Here is a 17,928-nt window from a genome sequence, read left to right as displayed (position 1 = left end):
TCCCAAGAACTATGAATGTAATTTCATTACTATACCAGACCTTGAGAACAAATATTTAAACTTTTAGTGGTGAAATATGTGTAGTTTTGTTGAATTATGTGGCCCAAAAATATGAAATAATTTGTATTTTTAGCTGGGCTTTATTAGCCCAAGCCCAAATTTAAGTATTAATCGACCAAAACAGTTTCAATCTCAGATAAAGCAGATAATCTATAACGGGCCGTACTTTAATTTGTCTGAAAAAAGTCAAAATATTTATTGAACGGAGACGAGCGCCGTAAGGGGCATAACTGTAATTTCGTACACATAACCAATTTGCTATAAATATTTAACTGTTGTCGTTAACCGACTCTGCCTACCATAAGGTCTCCCTCTTCAACGAAACCCTAGTTATCTGTTTACTTTTTTTTTTTCAGGTATCAATATCAATTTCGTCTCTCTTTGTTCAATTCAGACGTTTAATCGCTAGATCTGTTTATCTTTGCACGTTTTAACCGCAAAAGATTTGGTGTTTACTCGATCTGTTTTGTTTCAAAAGAGGTACATATAAAACCCTAATTCGATGCTTTTGTAGCGTTATATGTGTGGTAGTTTGATGTGTCTAATCAATTGATTGTAATGATTAACTAATTGTGTGCAGTAAGGAGTTATTATGGGTGAAGTTAAGGATAACGAGTACGAAGAAGAGCTTCTTGATTACGAAGATGAAGAGGAAAAGGCCCTTGACTCGGTCAACGGTAAACCTAGCTCCGAAGCTGTCAAAAAGTAAGGCTCGCTACTTTGAAGCCCTAGTCTGTGTGCTTTCTATTGAATTATCAATAGTGTGTATGCTGTCTATTGAATTAACCTTATGTGTATGCTTTCTGTATATATAATTGGCTTTAGTGCTTGTTATTTGCTTAAATGCCTCAAAGATCTGACTGTTAGTAGGTTTTGTATTCTCTTTATTATGTGGTTGTTGTACTTAAATATTTAATATATTGTTTCTGTTGATATTGCAGGGGATATGTTGGCATTCACAGTTCAGGATTCAGAGACTTCTTGCTGAAGCCCGAGCTTCTCCGAGCTATTGTGGATTCTGGATTTGAACATCCTTCAGAAGGCAAATTCCTTAACTTTAAATATGTTGTTATTTTATGACTTAATAAGTATACTGTAACTTTTTCAGTTTTGTATATGCTAATAAGTATTCTACTAGTGCATTAGTTTGTTTTAAGATAACTACTAATACAATAATAATGACACTTAGCTTATTTCTTATAAATGATCATTTGTGAATTTAGCTTTTCATTGATCATATTTGAATCTAGCTTTCCATTGATCATTTGTGAATGTCATAGAAACAGATATCAATTAGTCATATACTTAATAAAGTGATTGTGTTCTGTGTCCAATTGTAGGTTTTACTTGTATGGTATGACAATATGCTATTGGGTAACTACTCGTATGTTAATCGTACCATAATCAATAATGATTTCATATTGAGTGACCATCTCTGAATGCTAAGAAAATATGAATTTATTATTTTTTAATTGTAAATGAAGTGACTTTATTTTTTTGTGTGCAAATGTAGATTCAATAGCATATCACATGTAACAATGTATGCATGTCTGATTTAGGGAGTTAGTTGACGTTGTGTATGTGTACTTCATCTAACTATATCTTATTTTTTCAGGTAATTATTAATTCTGCGTTCATGATTTCAGCCAGATAAACTGGTTTGGTAAACCTTTCCAATTAGCGGAAAAGGGCATCATTTTTACTTAATGAGGGATTCACTCAGTGGAATTTTCTTTGCTTCATCAGTGCAACATGAGTGCATACCGCAGGCTATTTTAGGAATGGATGTCATCTGTCAAGCAAAGTCTGGGATGGGGAAAACTGCTGTTTTCGTTTTGTCCACATTACAGCAGATTGAGCCTGTGGCTGGCCAGGTTGCTGCTCTTGTGCTTTGCCACACCAGAGAGCTCGCTTATCAGGTGAGGATAAATTCATTAATTGTCAACCTTTTCGGTTTACCACCATACATATACTTTATATTTATTAATTGTCTCCACTTAATCTGTTAGTCACTGTACAGATCTGTCATGAGTTTGAAAGGTTCAGTAGATACTTGCCTGATCTCAAGGTTGCTGTCTTCTATGGAGGTGTCAACATAAAGATTCACAAGGAGTTACTGAAGAATGAATGTCCTCATATTGTTGTTGGAACACCTGGACGAGTATTAGGGCTTTCTAGAGATAAAGATCTTGGATTGAAGAACGTGAGGCATTTTATTCTTGATGAGTGTGACAAGATGCTCGAGTCATTAGGTACGTTGTTTTTTATGGTTGAAATGTTGTCTGTTTTGGTTGAATGGAAAGGAATGACTAGGGAAGTTAAAGAAGGTTGTGGAATATTGAATGAAATGATCCATATCAGGCCACTATTATGTTCAGTTGACACATAGGAATGGTAACTTTGGAAAGAGCCATTTAAACACGGTGTTTGACGTGTATTTTATGTTACTTATAATTCATTATATCGAATGAAAATTATTTTATTAGACCTTGACATGGTCAGAAAAAATTACTGCAACGATTTTGTAATTTTTGGTCACTAACTTAATGTTAATAGATGTAGTGTCTTTTATTTTTTATAAACACCATTATTCCAAGAAATATGAGTTAACCCAATGAAAAAGTCTTTTCTCTTTACAAGTTTCTATTCCATTGTGGTGTTTCACTTTGTTCTACCTTCCTAACAAGTGTTACTTTATGTCGTACTGTTTTACAAGGCACTACTCTCTTTGTAATTCTACTTTCTTGTATGGATGTTGAATGCTCTTTTACTTCTTCTCTGCAGATATGCGAAGAGACGTACAAGAAATTTTCAAGATGACTCCTCATGACAAACAGGTTATGATGTTCTCCGCTACACTAAGCAAGGAGATTCGACCGGTTTGCAAGAAGTTTATGCAAGATGTAATACATCATTACTTTTCTTCAATTTTAATTTATAAATCCATAAGTGGCAAAAGTAGTGGGTTGGGAAGAGTTGTTCAAAATAAGTCCGTTTGGGTTTATTATATGAGTCTCTGTTCAGAAAGATTATATACATTACGTGACTTGGAGGTTCAATATTTGTTTTATATATATATTTTTTTTGAACGGCACTTGGAGGTTTATCATGTGTTTGTTGAGTACATTTCAAATGCCTTTCAGCTTTGTTTTACCTACTATGTTAGTTATGTTAGCTTAATAATTTAAGTCAATATGTTAATGGTGTAAGTTTTCCATCTATTATCAGGATAATGTAGGCGTGTTAGGTTGGTTGTTGAGTTATTTTTATTGTTTAGTAACTACAGAACTAGAAGGAGCTGACCCAAAATATTTGTCCTTTTCAGCCTATGGAAATCTATGTTGATGACGAAGCCAAGTTAACTCTTCACGGACTTGTCCAGGTACTTTACCATGTCAACCTTGTATAGTATGTGTTAATACGTTGGTTCATGATTGAACTTATGGTTTGAATGACATTTTCTCTCAGCATTACATCAAATTGGGTGAGATGGAGAAGAATCGTAAGCTAAATGATCTTCTAGATGCCTTGGACTTCAACCAAGTTGTCATATTTGTCAAGAGTGTTAGCAGAGCGGCTGAGCTTAACAAATTACTTGTTGAGTGCAATTTCCCATCTATATGCATCCACTCTGGAATGACTCAGGAAGAAAGGCAAGTTTCTTGCAGATCTGGCATAGTAAATTTTGGATCTTTATAAAATAGATATACCTTTTCTATATGTTGACAGTTGGGTTATTGTATACTCAGAAACTACTTGTTTTTCTTTAATAAATTATCTAATGTGTGCCCTAAGGGTATACGTTAAGACCATTATAACATTTGATAATCAAATTCTAACAACAGTCTAAAAATTCCGGTTTTTCTTGATTTTCCTTGTTTACCTTTTTATTTTGAATTGTTGAATATCAATATAATGTAAATAGATAAGGGTAGATTTGGAAAAACATTGTGTAATAATTCGCATAATTAGAAACTTAGATGTAATAATGATTTTATCACATGTCCTTAGGGTACATGTTAGACAATCCCTTATCTTAAATGTTATTCTTTCTTATAATCAGCGTATCGATGCTGAGTTATTTGGCAAGGGGTATAAATGTCACATACATGTTCGTTGGTGTTATTGGTTCTTTCTCTCGTGTGTGTGTGTGTGTGTGTGTGTGTGTGTGTTTGCCTCTATTTTTACTTCTTAGTTTGACTTTTTTGGACCTTTTTCTATCAGGTTGACCAAGTACAAGAATTTCAAGGAGGGGTTAAAGAGAATCCTTGTTGCAACTGACTTAGTTGGAAGAGGCATTGACATTGAGCGTGTTAATATCGTGATAAATTATGACATGCCTGATTCTGCTGATACATATCTGCACAGGGTTGGTTCAATTATATAATATATCAAAGATGGTATTTTTTTTAGGGAACACATTAAATTCTCACATTAATTTTTTATTTCTTCGATCGTGGCAGGTGGGAAGAGCTGGCAGATTTGGGACTAAGGGTCTTGCAATTACTTTTGTAGCATCTGCTGCCGACTCTGATGTTCTTAATCAGGTGATTGCTAAGGGGATGAAAGTTGCATGTTTTACTATTTATGGGAAATGATTTAAAAGTCGCCATTCGGTGACAAGTCGGTTGGGAACTTGGAGGGACGAGTCGGGCATTGACAAATGTTTACTTAGGGTAATAAATAAATTAAACATATATAATACACATAAATATTTCAAGCATAGATATATGGCATAAAATCTAGTTTTAAAAAATATTAATTTATGACTTTGATTTTGATGTACTTTGATGGACTTTGAACTGACTCAACCCGACGACTTCGACTGACTTTTAGGGTTGATCGACTTTTTAGGCGTTTTTGAACCTCACATGACGAGTTAGTACCAAACCGACGCGTCGGCCGACCCGGCCAACTTTTACTTCAGTGTTTAGGGGTGTAAAAACAATGGGGTGTCAATGGGTTGAGACCTGTCCTCAATTGTTAATGTGTTGAGCCTTCAAAATTGTTTTATTCAATAAAGCATATTGATATGAAAATGTAGAAAATTTGGTAAGCCTTATTGGCACACTAATTGTTTGTATGAGCTTCTTTATTTGGTCAGATTATTTTGTTTCAACCCATACAATAGATGGTCTTTCTAACCTGAATATACTTTGGCCAATTTTGTCAGAATACTAATATTGTCCTTGTTTACCTTTTGACTCATGGCTTTTGTCATTTTATGTTGCAGGTTCAGGAAAGGTTTGAGGTTGACATAAAGGAGCTTCCAGCGGAAATCGATACATCAACATACAGTACGTCTTTTTGCAATAACCATGATATTGTTCATTTTACAAAATACCATGATAATGAAAACATATCCATTATAGAGGGCTTTGTAATACATTTCATTTTGTCAAGTTATATTTTAATCTACTTTTTCTAAAATGGTTTTTGACTTCGTGCAGTGCCATCATAAGGGAGAGGTGTGCAGGGCAGATTTGCAGAAGTTGAGAAATTGCGAGAAGTTTAGAACTTGTTGCAGCCATGGATTAGACCAGATGATGTTTTGAGCTTTTTGCAACTATGAATGCCCTGTTTAGCATGTATTATTCGAATTTAGTATTTCTTGCAAACTAGATGGTGGTTGAGTTTTTAGATTGATATTTTTCGATCCAGTTTATGTTTTGAGCTTGTACCAATGATGTTTTTAGTAGTTATTGCAGAATTGTTGGCACTTCTAGTTTTAGATTGCTCTTTATTTATTAGCTTAGTTGTTGCTTGTGTTTGCCTTCTATTATAGAAGGCATCATTGTCTACTCGTACCGGGTGATGAATACAGTGGGCTGGGCTGGGTACTTGTATGGATATATAAATGGTTGTATAGATATGTAAATGGGAATGGTACGTCATTTATATTTGGTTCATATATTCTCATAGTTATCTAGATGCCTCTTTGCATTTCCTATCGGGAACTGTATAGGCACTACATAATTTGTGAAGTTTTATCATACTTCGCTTAGCGTCCTTAACAAGTGTTATGGTTGTAAACAAGCTCCCTAAAAGCTTATACGTACCTTAACATTTGTTATTGGCTTCCAGTTCAGAACATGAATTCAGAATAGTTGCTTGTAACATTAAAATCAAATTTCACTATTTTTAGATGTGTATGAAGAGAAACCTTTTGGGTATGAAGACTTCTATTCATTTTGAGAGATGTTTGGGGTTTTAAACGGAAATATAATACGTTCCAATACTCAATTTTGACCAACACTAACGAAGTCAAATGATATCTATACACACTTGTGTGTGCGCGTCAAACACTTACAAACCTGACCCTAGAAAACCTGTGGTGGTGGTTTTTTTTTTTTTTTTTTTTTTGCCTCTTTCGACTTTTACATGTTTATGGTCCAGTTATTTTGTATAAATACATATAAAAACACAAAGTTCATTTTTAATTATCTATAAACTTAAATGAGATGACAATTCATTTTTTTTTTTACCACGTTATGAGTTATTCACGTCTGAACGTGATGTCAAAACCTACTCATCCGAATACATTTTAATTACGTCAGATGTGGAAAAGGAAAATAAATCCAAAATCGACCAGTAGAATAATAATTATTTAATTAATTGGATTATTAAATATTATTGCGGTGCTGCAAAACCAAACATCCCAAGTCCAAGTGAAGTCTCGAGCAAACAAAACTGGTTCCTACAAATATCAAGATTTTGCCAAGGCGTTAGTCAAAGTTTTGACGATGGGTTTCATCGGAGATTCGATTAATACATTGAAATCAATGAAATTCAGACAAGCCTTAGAACAAATCATCACTCTCGGTACGCCACTCAATCTCTATCTTCTTCACATCTAATCTAATCTAATTATATTTATGTAGAGATGTAGATCCATTTTTGGCAGATTAGTAATTTTCAATCTTTTGTATTTCATGTGTTTTTACTAAATTTTAATTTCTATTATTCTAATTTTGTAATTGTTCCTTTTAACATCATAATTAATTACTGTTGATTCAATGTAGAATTGATCGTTGCTTCTGAATTAGGGTTTCGTTTATTTCATGAATGTCCTAAATAAGTTAGGTGTGGTTTGTTTTTTAGCTTGCAGATCTTATCATGTGTTATGTCTACAAACTCGCAAACGTTTTTAATGCAAACTGTTTGCTTTTTTGAAGACATGATAAAATAATGTCATATTTTGTCTGCAAACTCGTGGACCTAGAAATATGTTTGTAAGTGCTGCAGATAGTATTAAGTTATTCTACCGACATAAAAGCAAACCGTTGTTACAATTCAGCATACAGACCTTTAGGCCACATCTTTTTACATACATGGTCCGCCGATCTTCAGACAAAAACATCTTAAAAAACAAACAACACACTAATGATATGGAAATAGTTGCTAACAAAATGTGCCTTTTTATATCTTTTATTTACAGGAAAAAAAACACTTTAAAAAATTACCTAACTTGAATAAATTATGGTTTTGGTTTCAGGTATGATTGTTTCATCTGCACTAATTATATGGAAGTTTCTGATGTGTGTTACTGGTAGTGAGTCACCCGTTGTCGTTGTTCTTTCCGAAAGTATGGAGCCCGCGTTCCAAAGGGTAACATCCCTAAATTACATTAATTTATATGCTTCTGATGGTCAAGTATTTTAAATCTACTTTTTGAACAAATAGAAAAATTATTAATATTTCAAGTTTCATATATTATATAATTTGCGTGGTGGAGTGTTTTAATTCTCTTATGCTTTGTATATGTTGAACTGATGTTCAATTACATTACCAGGGTGATATTCTGTTCTTACGGATGGGTGATGACCCTATACGAGCCGGTGAAATTGTTGTGTTCAACATTGATGTAAGATTTCTCTTTTCTTTTTGTTAGCCTAATGTTGTTACCAAACCTTGACTTGTTCTTATTTCGTTTTGCTGTTATAAATCTAATGCAGCGCCGTGAAATTCCAATTGTCCATCGTGTAATCAAGGTATTGTATTTTTTGGGTTAAATTTATGTTCTTGAGTTTCCACCTAGTAACATGTTGCTTCTTCTTGAACGCCAAACTTTTTGTAATCCTTGCTAAAGCAAACGAGACATGTTATATTTATGCGTATATTTGATATTTGATTACTTTTAGTTTCTGTTAGAGGTGAAGTTTTAATTAAAGAGTGATTAAATATAAGAGAACGGTCAGTGGCGGAACCATAAATTATTTTCACCGTGCGTGAATTTTTATTTTAAAAAGCGTTTACATTCACTGCAACTTTTTTTGGGCAAAATATGGAGGCTTTTGGGCAAAATATGGAGACTTTGGGGCATAATATGGAGACTTTGGGGGCAAAATATGGAGACTTTGGGGTCAAAATATAAAAATCCAAAATCTCTGGCCTTAAAATTTCAAATCCACTGGGGCGGACGCCCCACCCTGCCCCACTCTGTTTCTGCCCCTGAGAACACCTCCATAACATTTTGTTTATTAATAAGAAGGTTGGATAATTGACTAAGAGTAAAAAAAGGTTATGGACGGAGTACTTGTTGAATTTTGTAAGTTATGTATCTTTCTTCTTTATAGGTTCATGAACGGAATAATACAAAAGATGTTGACGTCCTAACAAAAGGTAAGATTTTATTCAAGGCAGATGATTCTTTACTTGAATGTTCTTCTCTAAGAGTCTCTCTTTTCAGGGGATAATAATGATCAAGATGATCGAGTTCTATACGCGCCAGGTCAGCAGTGGCTTGAGCACCAACATATAATGGGTAGAGCAATCGGGTAAGAATAAAACTTATATAACCTGTCTCAGTATTACATTACAGTGGAATTTAAAATTTGTATCATCAAGTCAAACAGTAATTAATTTAACTGACTTCTCATACATCCTTTTTTTGTTTTAAAAGTCAACCATTAGGCAATGCCCGCTTATGAAAGTACATACAATGTATTAGATGCCACGTTAGTACGAGACCATATACCTTTAGGAGCTGTAAAGTAGCCGAGCCTAGCCTAGTCGAGGCCATGTTTGATATTGTTCAAGCTCGGATCGTTTGATTTTCAGAGAGCTCGAGCTCGGCTTGTATCGAGCCTTAATTTTTTAGCTCGAGTTAGGCTCGTGAAACTTTAAAATCTCCGTTATAAGCTCATTTTATTTAAGAAATAACGAACCAAGGTCGTTAAGTAAAACTTTAGCTCTTTAAGCAAAACTCGAGCATATTTAGAGCGAAACTGAATGTGTTTTGCAGGTTTTTACCTTATGTTGGTTATGTTACAATTACCGTGGAAAGTCGTTAAGCAAAGATTGTTAAGACAGTCCACGTTAATTAACATTGGAAATAAGATGTTATCTACTGTTATGAGCTAAAAGTAATTGTTAATTTGCAGGTTTTTACCTTATGTTGGTTATGTTACTATTATCATGACTGAGAATCCTATTATAAAGGTATGTTTAAATGTTTAAATTCCTAGTTACATGTTGAGTCAACTGTTAGTCAACATCTAAGTAATGTGACATTATTCTTTTCCATTTTGCAGTATGTTCTTATTGGAGCTTTGGGTTTGCTGGCGATTACATCTAAAGATTGATAATTAAGCTCCCATAATCAGTCTGATTTATACAATTTTCATTTGAGTTGAATAGAACATTTCTGAACAAATTGAGCCTTAACATTAGTGAAATCAAATGTCTAATTAGAAAAAAAAAAAAAAGTTATGAAACATTCTTCGTGCGGTCTTGAAAAAAAGTCGTTTATGATCTTTTTATTCTTCTTTCTTAAAAGGCGACGTTTGTTTATCTAGTTAGTTGCTTGTTTCATCATGCATAAAGTTGCTAACCACTATGAAGTTATGACCAACTAATATAGATCTTCAAGTAGCATTGTATGTGAGTTTCTATCTCGCATCTGATTTCACTCTATTTATGCAAAAAGGGGAATGATAAATATGGTGGTTGCCAAAGATGTATATTGTTATAGTGATCTAATCACAGAAATTGAAATATTGAATAGATTTACTGTATGCAATATGAACTCGATTACAATTCTGTCATGATCGTATTGACACGAACAGGGGAAGCAACACCAACTGAACATGGTTTCAGTTACAAATCCTTTTATTTTATTTTCAAGACCTTAAAGTTGTAGACCTTGAGAGTTAAACTTCCGCAAGAGATTTTTAAATATTTTTAGATCTTTGGTTGCACTTCTTTTGTATGGTGATTTCACTCTTGCAATGATTTTATCATTTTATGTAGTAGTGAAAACATATATTATCAAGTTATATTTGAAAATGTGTTTAGAGGGTAGAATGCACACCTTTGTAAATTACCTAGATATTACGGAAATGGCGGGGTTACGCCCCCTTGTGGGGTGAGTGGGTGGGGTCGAGGGGAAGCCACCACTGCCGGGGTGCATTTGCCCACTCTAAACGGTATTTATTAATACACGTTTAATGAAAAGTTGCGTTAAAGCTATTTTTCTGGCCAAATACTGAATTGGTATTTCTTGTCAAAACGAAAGGTTGCACCCATTAGTTTTTCAGCCGACATCAACTGTTTTTTCCGGTAGAAAATACGCTTTCATATGAAACACTATAAAATATATAGAACATTGATAATTTGAATTGTGAAATAATTTATAGATAAGCTATTTTTTTGGCCAAATACCGAATTGGTATTTCTTGTCAAAACGAAAGGTTGCACTCATTAGTTTTTCAGCCGACATTAACTGTTTTTTCCGGTAGAAAATACGCTTTCATGTGAAACACTATAAAATATATAGAACATTGATAATTTGAATTGTGAAATAATTTATAGATAAGCTATTTTTTTGGCCAAATACCCAATTGGTATTTCTTGTCAAAACGAAAGGTTGCACTCATTAGTTTTTCAGCCAACATTAACTGTTTTTTTCGGTAGAAAATACGCTTTCATGTGAAACACTATAAAATATATAGAACATTGATAATTTGAATTGTGAAATAATTTAAAGATAAGCTATTTTTTTGGCCAAATACCGAATTGGTATTTCTTGTCAAAACGAAAGGTTGCACTCATTAGTTTTTCAGCCGACATTAACTGTTTTTTCCGGTAGAAAATACGCTTTCATGTGAAACACTATAAAATATATAGCACATTGATAATTTGAATTGTGAAATAATCTATAGATAAAAATTTTAAACGATTCCGGAATTCCGGAACAATCCTTACTACTAATTATCGTACCTTCAAAGATTACTTACATGGTTTTCCGTTTTCTCGTTTTTTTTTTTTTTTTTTTTTTTTTTTGAACATCGGTACGGGATCACCCAACCAGCCAGTACTTAACCACTCACGCGTTTATCTCTCGCAGTTGCATAACCCGACCTCAAACTCGGTCCAATCAGTGGGCAAGGGCGGTAAAACCGCCTCCCCCACCGCCCCCGCAACGCGTTGTGCGGAAGGCACCAACGAGGACTTAACCATCCACGCATTTATCTCTCGCAGTTGCATAACCCGCCCCCAAACTCGGCCCAATCCGTGGGCATGGGCGGTAAAACCCCCTCCCCACTGCCCCCGCAACATGTTGTGCGGAAGATACCCTTGAGTAAAATTCAAGGGTAAAGGGGCAACCTTGTGTGCAATGTTGCACTGTATGAGAGTCGAACTCCCGATCTCTAGCTAAGAGTGACAAGCCACTACCACCACGTGAGCTAACACAAGTTGTTTTCTCGTATTGGTTGGGTTTATTATTAGTTAATTCTAAATCTATTTATAATCAAATTTTACACTACGACCCAACACTTGCAGACTATAAAATTACACAATTTTGTTATTTCTGAAAGATGTATAACACACAAGATAAGCATAATTCTACGATAACTATTGGAGTATAAACGGAGTAATAATAATAATATTACAATTACAATGCATATCTCATATATATGTTGTACTCGTTAGCTACCTCGTATCAATCACAGGTCCTGTGTTGTCAAACCTTCGGCTTGTGTTTGGTTCAAACTCTCAACATATCAAGTAAATGACTAAAGGTTCCTCGTATGTCGAAAACTCTTCTTTCTCGCATCACCCCTCGTCACCAAACTTCCAACTCAAAATCACCATTAAACAAAACCCCTTTTCATTTCAAACTAATCATCAACGAAATCATTCAAATTCTCAAATCCCAAAACTGGGAATCAACACTCGAAACCCATCTCTCTGAACAAAACATCGTTCCATCCGACATTGCACACCAAGTGTTCGATAAAAGTCCCGACGTTGTTTCCGCCTTAAAATTTTACAATTGGATCTCCCAACGACCTTACGGATGTCCACTTAACGGACTTGCTTATTCTTCCCTTTTGAAACTGTTAGTTAAGTCGAAAGCTTTTCGAGAAATCGATACGGTGTTTGTTAGTTTAAAAAGCGAAAATGAATCGCCTACGTATGATTCGTTGAATGAATTAGTTCGAGTATATTCGGAATGTGGGTTGATTGACAAAGCTCATGAGTTTTATTTATATGTAATTGAGACGTATAACTGTGTTCCGAATGTGTTTGCTTGTAATGCTTTGTTGAGTGGGTTACTAAAAAGTGATCGTTTTGAAAGTGCACGCCAAGTGTACGATGAAATGCTTAAGAGAAGCGATGAAACTGGAACGGGTTGTTGTGCGGATAATTATAGTACTTGTATAATGGTGAATGCGTTTTGTAAGAAAGGGAAGGTAGAGGAAGCTAAGAAGTTGATTTTTGATAGATGGGGTCGAGGTTGCGTACCTAATGTCGTTTTCTATAATACGCTTATTGATGGTTATTGCAAGAAAGGTGATGTCAGACGAGCGTTTTTGTTATTTAAAGAGCTTAAATTAAAGGGCTTTTTGCCTGCTGTTGAGACTTATGGAGCAATGATAAACGGTTTTTGTAAAGAAGGGAATTTCGGTATGGTGGAAAGGCTTATGAGTGAAATGAATTCGAGAGGTTTAGTAATTAATGTTCACGTATATAATAGCATTATTGATGCTCAATGCCGGCTTGGTTGCAAGACGAAAGCAGTTGAATTGTTAAGAAAGATGATTGAGATTGGTTGCGCACCGGATATTGTTACATATAATATTTTAATATACGATTATTGTAGGCTTGAAAAGGTTAAAGAAGCTGAGCAACTTATCGAGCAGGCTGAAAGAAGAGGATTGAGGCCTAATAAGTCAACTTATACGCCTTTGATCCATGCGTATTGCAAACAAAACGATACTGAAAAAGCGTTGGACTTGTTTGTGAAAATGATTGATAATGGAGAAAAGCCTGATTTACTAACGTATAATTCTCTTACACACGGGGTCGTTTTTGTAGGTGAGATTGAGACCGCGATAATGATATTAAAAAAGATGACAGCAAAAGGTGTATTACCTGATGCAGGTGTATATAATGTTATAATAAGTGGACTATGCAAAAAACATAAACTTTCTGATGCAATGGAACTGCTTTCTGAAATGCTTGATCGAAATATTCCACCTGATAAATTTATTTACGCAACGTTAATTGATGGATTTGTGAGAAACCGAGAGTTTCATGAGGCTAAAAAGCTATTTGAGCATGCGTTTAAAGTAGGTATAAAACTTGATGTTGTTGGGTATAATGCAATGGTTAAGGGTTATTGTAAAGATGGTAAAATGAAAGAAGCAGTGTCTTGTTTGAAAATGATGATTAAATCGTGTATTAAACCAGACGAGTTTACTTATTCTACGATTATTGATGGATATGTAAAACAACATGATATGGTTGGTGCGTTAGGGATATTTAGCCGTATGGTGAAGCAAAATGTTAAGCCAAACGTGGTTACGTACACTTGTTTGATTAATGGATTTTGTCGAATAGGTGATGAAATTGGTGCTGAGAAACTGTTTAAAGAGATGAAGTTTCGTGGATTAACGCCTAATGTTGTTACGTATAGTATATTAATAGGGTGTTATTGCAAGATTGGTAAACTAACGAAAGCAGCTTCGTTTTTTGAACAAATGTTGATGAACAAGTGCAAACCGAATGATATTACGTTTCATTATTTGGTGAACGGCTTCTCAAAGTACGTGAAATTGGAAAACGAAAAGTCGATGTTTTTGGATATTAATAATAGATTGATATCAGATGGTTGGTCTCCAAGGCTTGCTGTGTATACTAGTATTGTTGTGTGCCTTTGTCTTCATGGAATGATGAGTTTGACTTTGACTTTGATCGATAAGGTTGCGATTAAGGAATGTCCTGTTGTTTTTGCGGCTTTGTTGATCGGTGTTTGCTTAGAAGGAAAAGGAAAAGAATGGAATAAGATTATTTCGTGCAAGTTGAATGAGTTGGAGGTGGTTATCGCTGTAAAGTATTTGTCGATTTTTGGGCAGTATCTCCCACAAGGGGCAATTTCGGAAAGTTTGTTGATTTTGCAGAAGTTAGCTGATGATTGTAGGTCCAGACACCATGAAGCAGTTAGTCTTGAAGTTTCGGTTAGCTAGATGATAGTGTAATACATTGTTAAGGTACTTTTGGCAACTATATACATTGTACAGGAAACGTATGAACACAAATTGACATCAGATTGACACATTTTAATCACCGAAAAGCGAGTTTGGAACTAGTTACCAAGGTTGGAAAAGTCGCGAGAGAGTGTCGAGTCGATCAGGCCTTGAATCCACTAGTCGGGTTGGGTCGAACGTTGACTAACATTGACTTTTCGGAATATATATATATTGCACATAAATATATCAAACATAGAATTTTTAAACGTAAATATTTCAAACATATGTATAGCCGTATAGGGCACGAAATTGTGTACAAAAGTATTGAAACTTTTGATACTGACATAACTTTGACTAATCTTGACTTTGACGCATTTTATCACCTGTAAAGAAAAGCAAGTTTGGAACTAGTTTCCTAGGTTAGAGGAGTCGCGAAACAGAGACGAGACAGTAATAGTCGGTCGATTCATGTCACGACCCTACTTTTTCCGTTATCTTTTTCCGTTAATTATTTAACGACCGTTAACTGTTAGTGTGCCACGTCATTTCCATGACCTATATTATTATTTTTGTAATAATATATATATAATAATTATTATGTGTTATGTGGATATATGTATTCATATTTTAAATTATACGTTTCTACGTTCCGCGGATTTCCATCCGGCGAATCTTTTCGGTTTTTAAACCAACGGTCGAGCTTTCGGGATTTTTAAATCCTAAATATTTTAAATATGATATTTTAAGGTCATATTATTGTTAGGTGTATTTATATTTATTTTTCGTCGCGCGTTCGTTATCTTTCCGAATTTTTAATCGCGTAAGCGTGTTTTCGCGTTTCGGGCTTCGTACGGGATCTCGGGCCACAAGGATTTCATCATTTAGCAAGACGGGCTTGTGGGGCCCACCCCACACCCCCCCATTCGGCCGAATCCCCTTAGAGGGGGGAGTATGTGTTTTTCCTTTTCATTATTTTCCCATTTACATTTTACAAAATTGGAAATCAAAACCTAATCTTATTTTTGTGCTCTCTTCCTCCCTTTTCCCCCCTTTGGCCGTCGAATACATCACCACCATCATCACCATTCTTCAACAAAATTGTAGCTTGGATCATAAATCAATTAACACCATCGTGTTCCTCTCTTCGTTCTCTACACATCTATATACTTTGATTCTTGATTAGGGTATAAACCCTAACCCTAGATCTTTTCATATTTATTTATTTTTCTGTATTTTGATGTTATATGATTAGTATGATATGTATAAGTTGTTGTAATGTTGTTGGAATGCGTAGAATTACTCGTTTGCGTATGATTTCGGTTTGTAAATTTTGGACAGCAGTTTGAATCGTGTTTTCTGACTATATAACTGATATGAATGTTAAAATAAAGTACATAAATGAGTTCCTCTCATCAAGACATTAATTTTAGACTCCGGATTCATGTCGTTTCGATTCCCGGAGCCCTAGATACGCTTAATTTGGTTTTTGTTAAAGATTGAAAGGTGTTCTTGGCATGAACAAGGTTGGGTCCGACTTTGTGACCATCCTTGGTGTCTTTAGGGTGCCTCATTTGGTTAGGACTGATGGTGGGACGAATATTCATGTTCGGGTCATCTAAATCCGAGCCACGGTTCACCCGTTTTGCCCGAATTACTGTTTTGAGTGAAATGATTTCCCAATTGAAGTCAGGGCTGATATGCACGACTTAGGGACTGTTCTTGGTGTGTTCTTGAGTTCATAAATGTGTCGGGTGGTTTGAGTAGGTGAAGTTACATATGTGGCTTGCCCGAAACCGACACCCGGGGCTCAAGATACGACCCGGCGAACTTCTAAATTTATACTTATGGTTAATGATTAAACTTATGATAAAATTTATGGAATTCATTATTAATTAATTACTTAAGATAAAAGAAGTAATTATTTTATTTTAAGACTTTTAATATAATTATTTATTATATTATTTAATTATTAATTATAATTTAATTAACATTTTAATTAAACTTATGATTAGTAATACTTTTATTATTAAAGGAAAATACTTATGATAAGTATTAAATTTAATTATGAGAAATTATTATAAGACTTATATTAAAGATTAAATAATTATTTAATTATTATAAGACTTAATTATTATTTAATTATGACTTAATTATTAAATACTTATGATTTAATAATTTTAATTAGAAACTTATGATATGATTAATAATTCATTATTAATTAATAATACTTATGATATGATTTAAAATTTATTATAAATTAATAATATTTATATTATGATTGATATTTAATTAATTAATTAAATACTTATGTTATACTAATTATAACATTTCAACTTATATTAACTTTAATAATTCATTTTATTTAATTAAACTTATGTTAAGACATTATTATACACTTTTGACTTTAAATAACATTATAACCTATGTTATTATTATAACTTACACTTTTAAAATTAATGTTGACTATGTTTGACCAAGGTTGACTTTTGAGTTGACTTTCGGTTGACTTTGACTTTCAGTTGACTTCTGTTGACTTTCTAAATAAGGAAACTTTCCTAACTTCAAAACTTTCTAAAAATAGAACTTTCTAAATTTGGAAACTTTCCAAAAATAGAAACTTTCCAAAAATAGAAACTTTCCTAAAATAGAAACTTTCCAAAAATGGAAACCTGCTAAAAATAGAAACTTTCTAAAAATAGAAAGTGTGTGTCCTTATGATGTTCCAATCAAACCGATGCTTGCTGAGTAATGTTCTATGCCTACTTGCAACATGTACAATAGCTATCATACTAAGACTTGGCCTAAGTTAGTTATTTATTTCGACCTGCTTTATTTATAGGTCGGCGTTGTGATCTTTCTTGATCACATTACTTTACTTGCTGTTCGCGTGTTTGTGAGATTTCTTCAGTTGCTATTTAAGGTGAGTTATAGTCCCGTTTTTACATACTTTTCAAAGTATATTTTTGGGATGTGATTACATGCAGATTTTTAATTACGTTTAGACACAAGTAACAGTTAAATTTAATTATTCATTGTGAGTTGGACAAAAATATTCCCTAGTCTGGTAACTGTAATCATTGGTTTCTACCGGTGAACGCGAATCCTACGGATAGATCTATCGGGTTTGACAACCCCATTTCGAGCTAGTCGCGCTAGCAATTTATAATCGGAATGTTTAGTACTTCGTAATTTGTTGTAGATACACTGTCCAAGTGTATATTTTTATTGTGTTTGGCAAGGGTAAATAAAGGGTTAAGTGGTTACCAGGTGGCTCATTGATAATGGAATAATGTTTAATGTTTTCTAACATTTTTAAATCTTGTGGTCTAAAGTTTACTTATTTATTTAAACCTATAATTCACTCAACCTTTGTGTTGACAGTTTACTTGCA

The 17,928-nt window shown here is 34.0% G+C and overlaps 3 protein-coding genes across 3 annotated transcripts; all 3 read left to right on the top strand.

Annotated features, from left to right (window-relative positions):
• The first annotated feature begins 366 nt into the window (after positions 1-366).
• On the top strand, positions 367-5,785 carry LOC139865872 (DEAD-box ATP-dependent RNA helicase 15-like). The gene is made up of 12 exons (XM_071853973.1): positions 367-540; positions 641-765; positions 1,002-1,102; positions 1,807-1,979; positions 2,081-2,312; positions 2,845-2,963; positions 3,386-3,442; positions 3,529-3,713; positions 4,285-4,429; positions 4,524-4,607; positions 5,294-5,357; positions 5,511-5,785. The coding sequence occupies exons 2-12, from the start codon at positions 653-655 to the stop codon at positions 5,519-5,521; spliced, it is 1,284 nt and encodes a 427-aa protein (XP_071710074.1). The 5' UTR covers positions 367-540; positions 641-652; the 3' UTR covers positions 5,522-5,785.
• Positions 5,786-6,777: 992 nt separating this feature from the next.
• On the top strand, positions 6,778-9,831 carry LOC139866868 (uncharacterized). Its single transcript, XM_071855164.1, has 8 exons — positions 6,778-6,882; positions 7,556-7,668; positions 7,853-7,924; positions 8,016-8,051; positions 8,637-8,682; positions 8,750-8,837; positions 9,444-9,501; positions 9,594-9,831. The coding sequence occupies exons 1-8, from the start codon at positions 6,804-6,806 to the stop codon at positions 9,642-9,644; spliced, it is 543 nt and encodes a 180-aa protein (XP_071711265.1). The 5' UTR covers positions 6,778-6,803; the 3' UTR covers positions 9,645-9,831.
• A 2,261-nt stretch (positions 9,832-12,092) lies between these two features.
• Positions 12,093-14,617, top strand: LOC139867270 (uncharacterized). Its single transcript, XM_071855612.1, has one exon. The coding sequence runs from the start codon at positions 12,093-12,095 to the stop codon at positions 14,532-14,534; it is 2,442 nt and encodes an 813-aa protein (XP_071711713.1). The 3' UTR covers positions 14,535-14,617.
• Positions 14,618-17,928: the final 3,311 nt, after the last annotated feature.

This window comes from Rutidosis leptorrhynchoides, chromosome 9, assembly GCF_046630445.1.
Source record: "Rutidosis leptorrhynchoides isolate AG116_Rl617_1_P2 chromosome 9, CSIRO_AGI_Rlap_v1, whole genome shotgun sequence".
NCBI lineage: Eukaryota > Viridiplantae > Streptophyta > Magnoliopsida > Asterales > Asteraceae > Rutidosis > Rutidosis leptorrhynchoides.
This window is presented reverse-complemented; position numbering and strand designations above follow the sequence as displayed.

Coding starts and splice junctions, on each gene's coding strand:
- LOC139865872 (XM_071853973.1), top strand. CDS start 653: ATGGGTGAAGTTAAGGATAACGAGTACGAAGAAGAGCTTCTTGATTAC. Junction 1,103..1,806: donor ATTTGAACATCCTTCAGAAG/GCAAATTCCTTA, acceptor TTGCTTCATCAG/TGCAACATGAGTGCATACCG. Junction 4,608..5,293: donor ACTCTGATGTTCTTAATCAG/GTGATTGCTAAG, acceptor TTTATGTTGCAG/GTTCAGGAAAGGTTTGAGGT.
- LOC139866868 (XM_071855164.1), top strand. CDS start 6,804: ATGGGTTTCATCGGAGATTCGATTAATACATTGAAATCAATGAAATTC. Junction 7,925..8,015: donor TTGTTGTGTTCAACATTGAT/GTAAGATTTCTC, acceptor AATCTAATGCAG/CGCCGTGAAATTCCAATTGT. Junction 9,502..9,593: donor CTGAGAATCCTATTATAAAG/GTATGTTTAAAT, acceptor TCCATTTTGCAG/TATGTTCTTATTGGAGCTTT.
- LOC139867270 (XM_071855612.1), top strand. CDS start 12,093: ATGTCGAAAACTCTTCTTTCTCGCATCACCCCTCGTCACCAAACTTCC.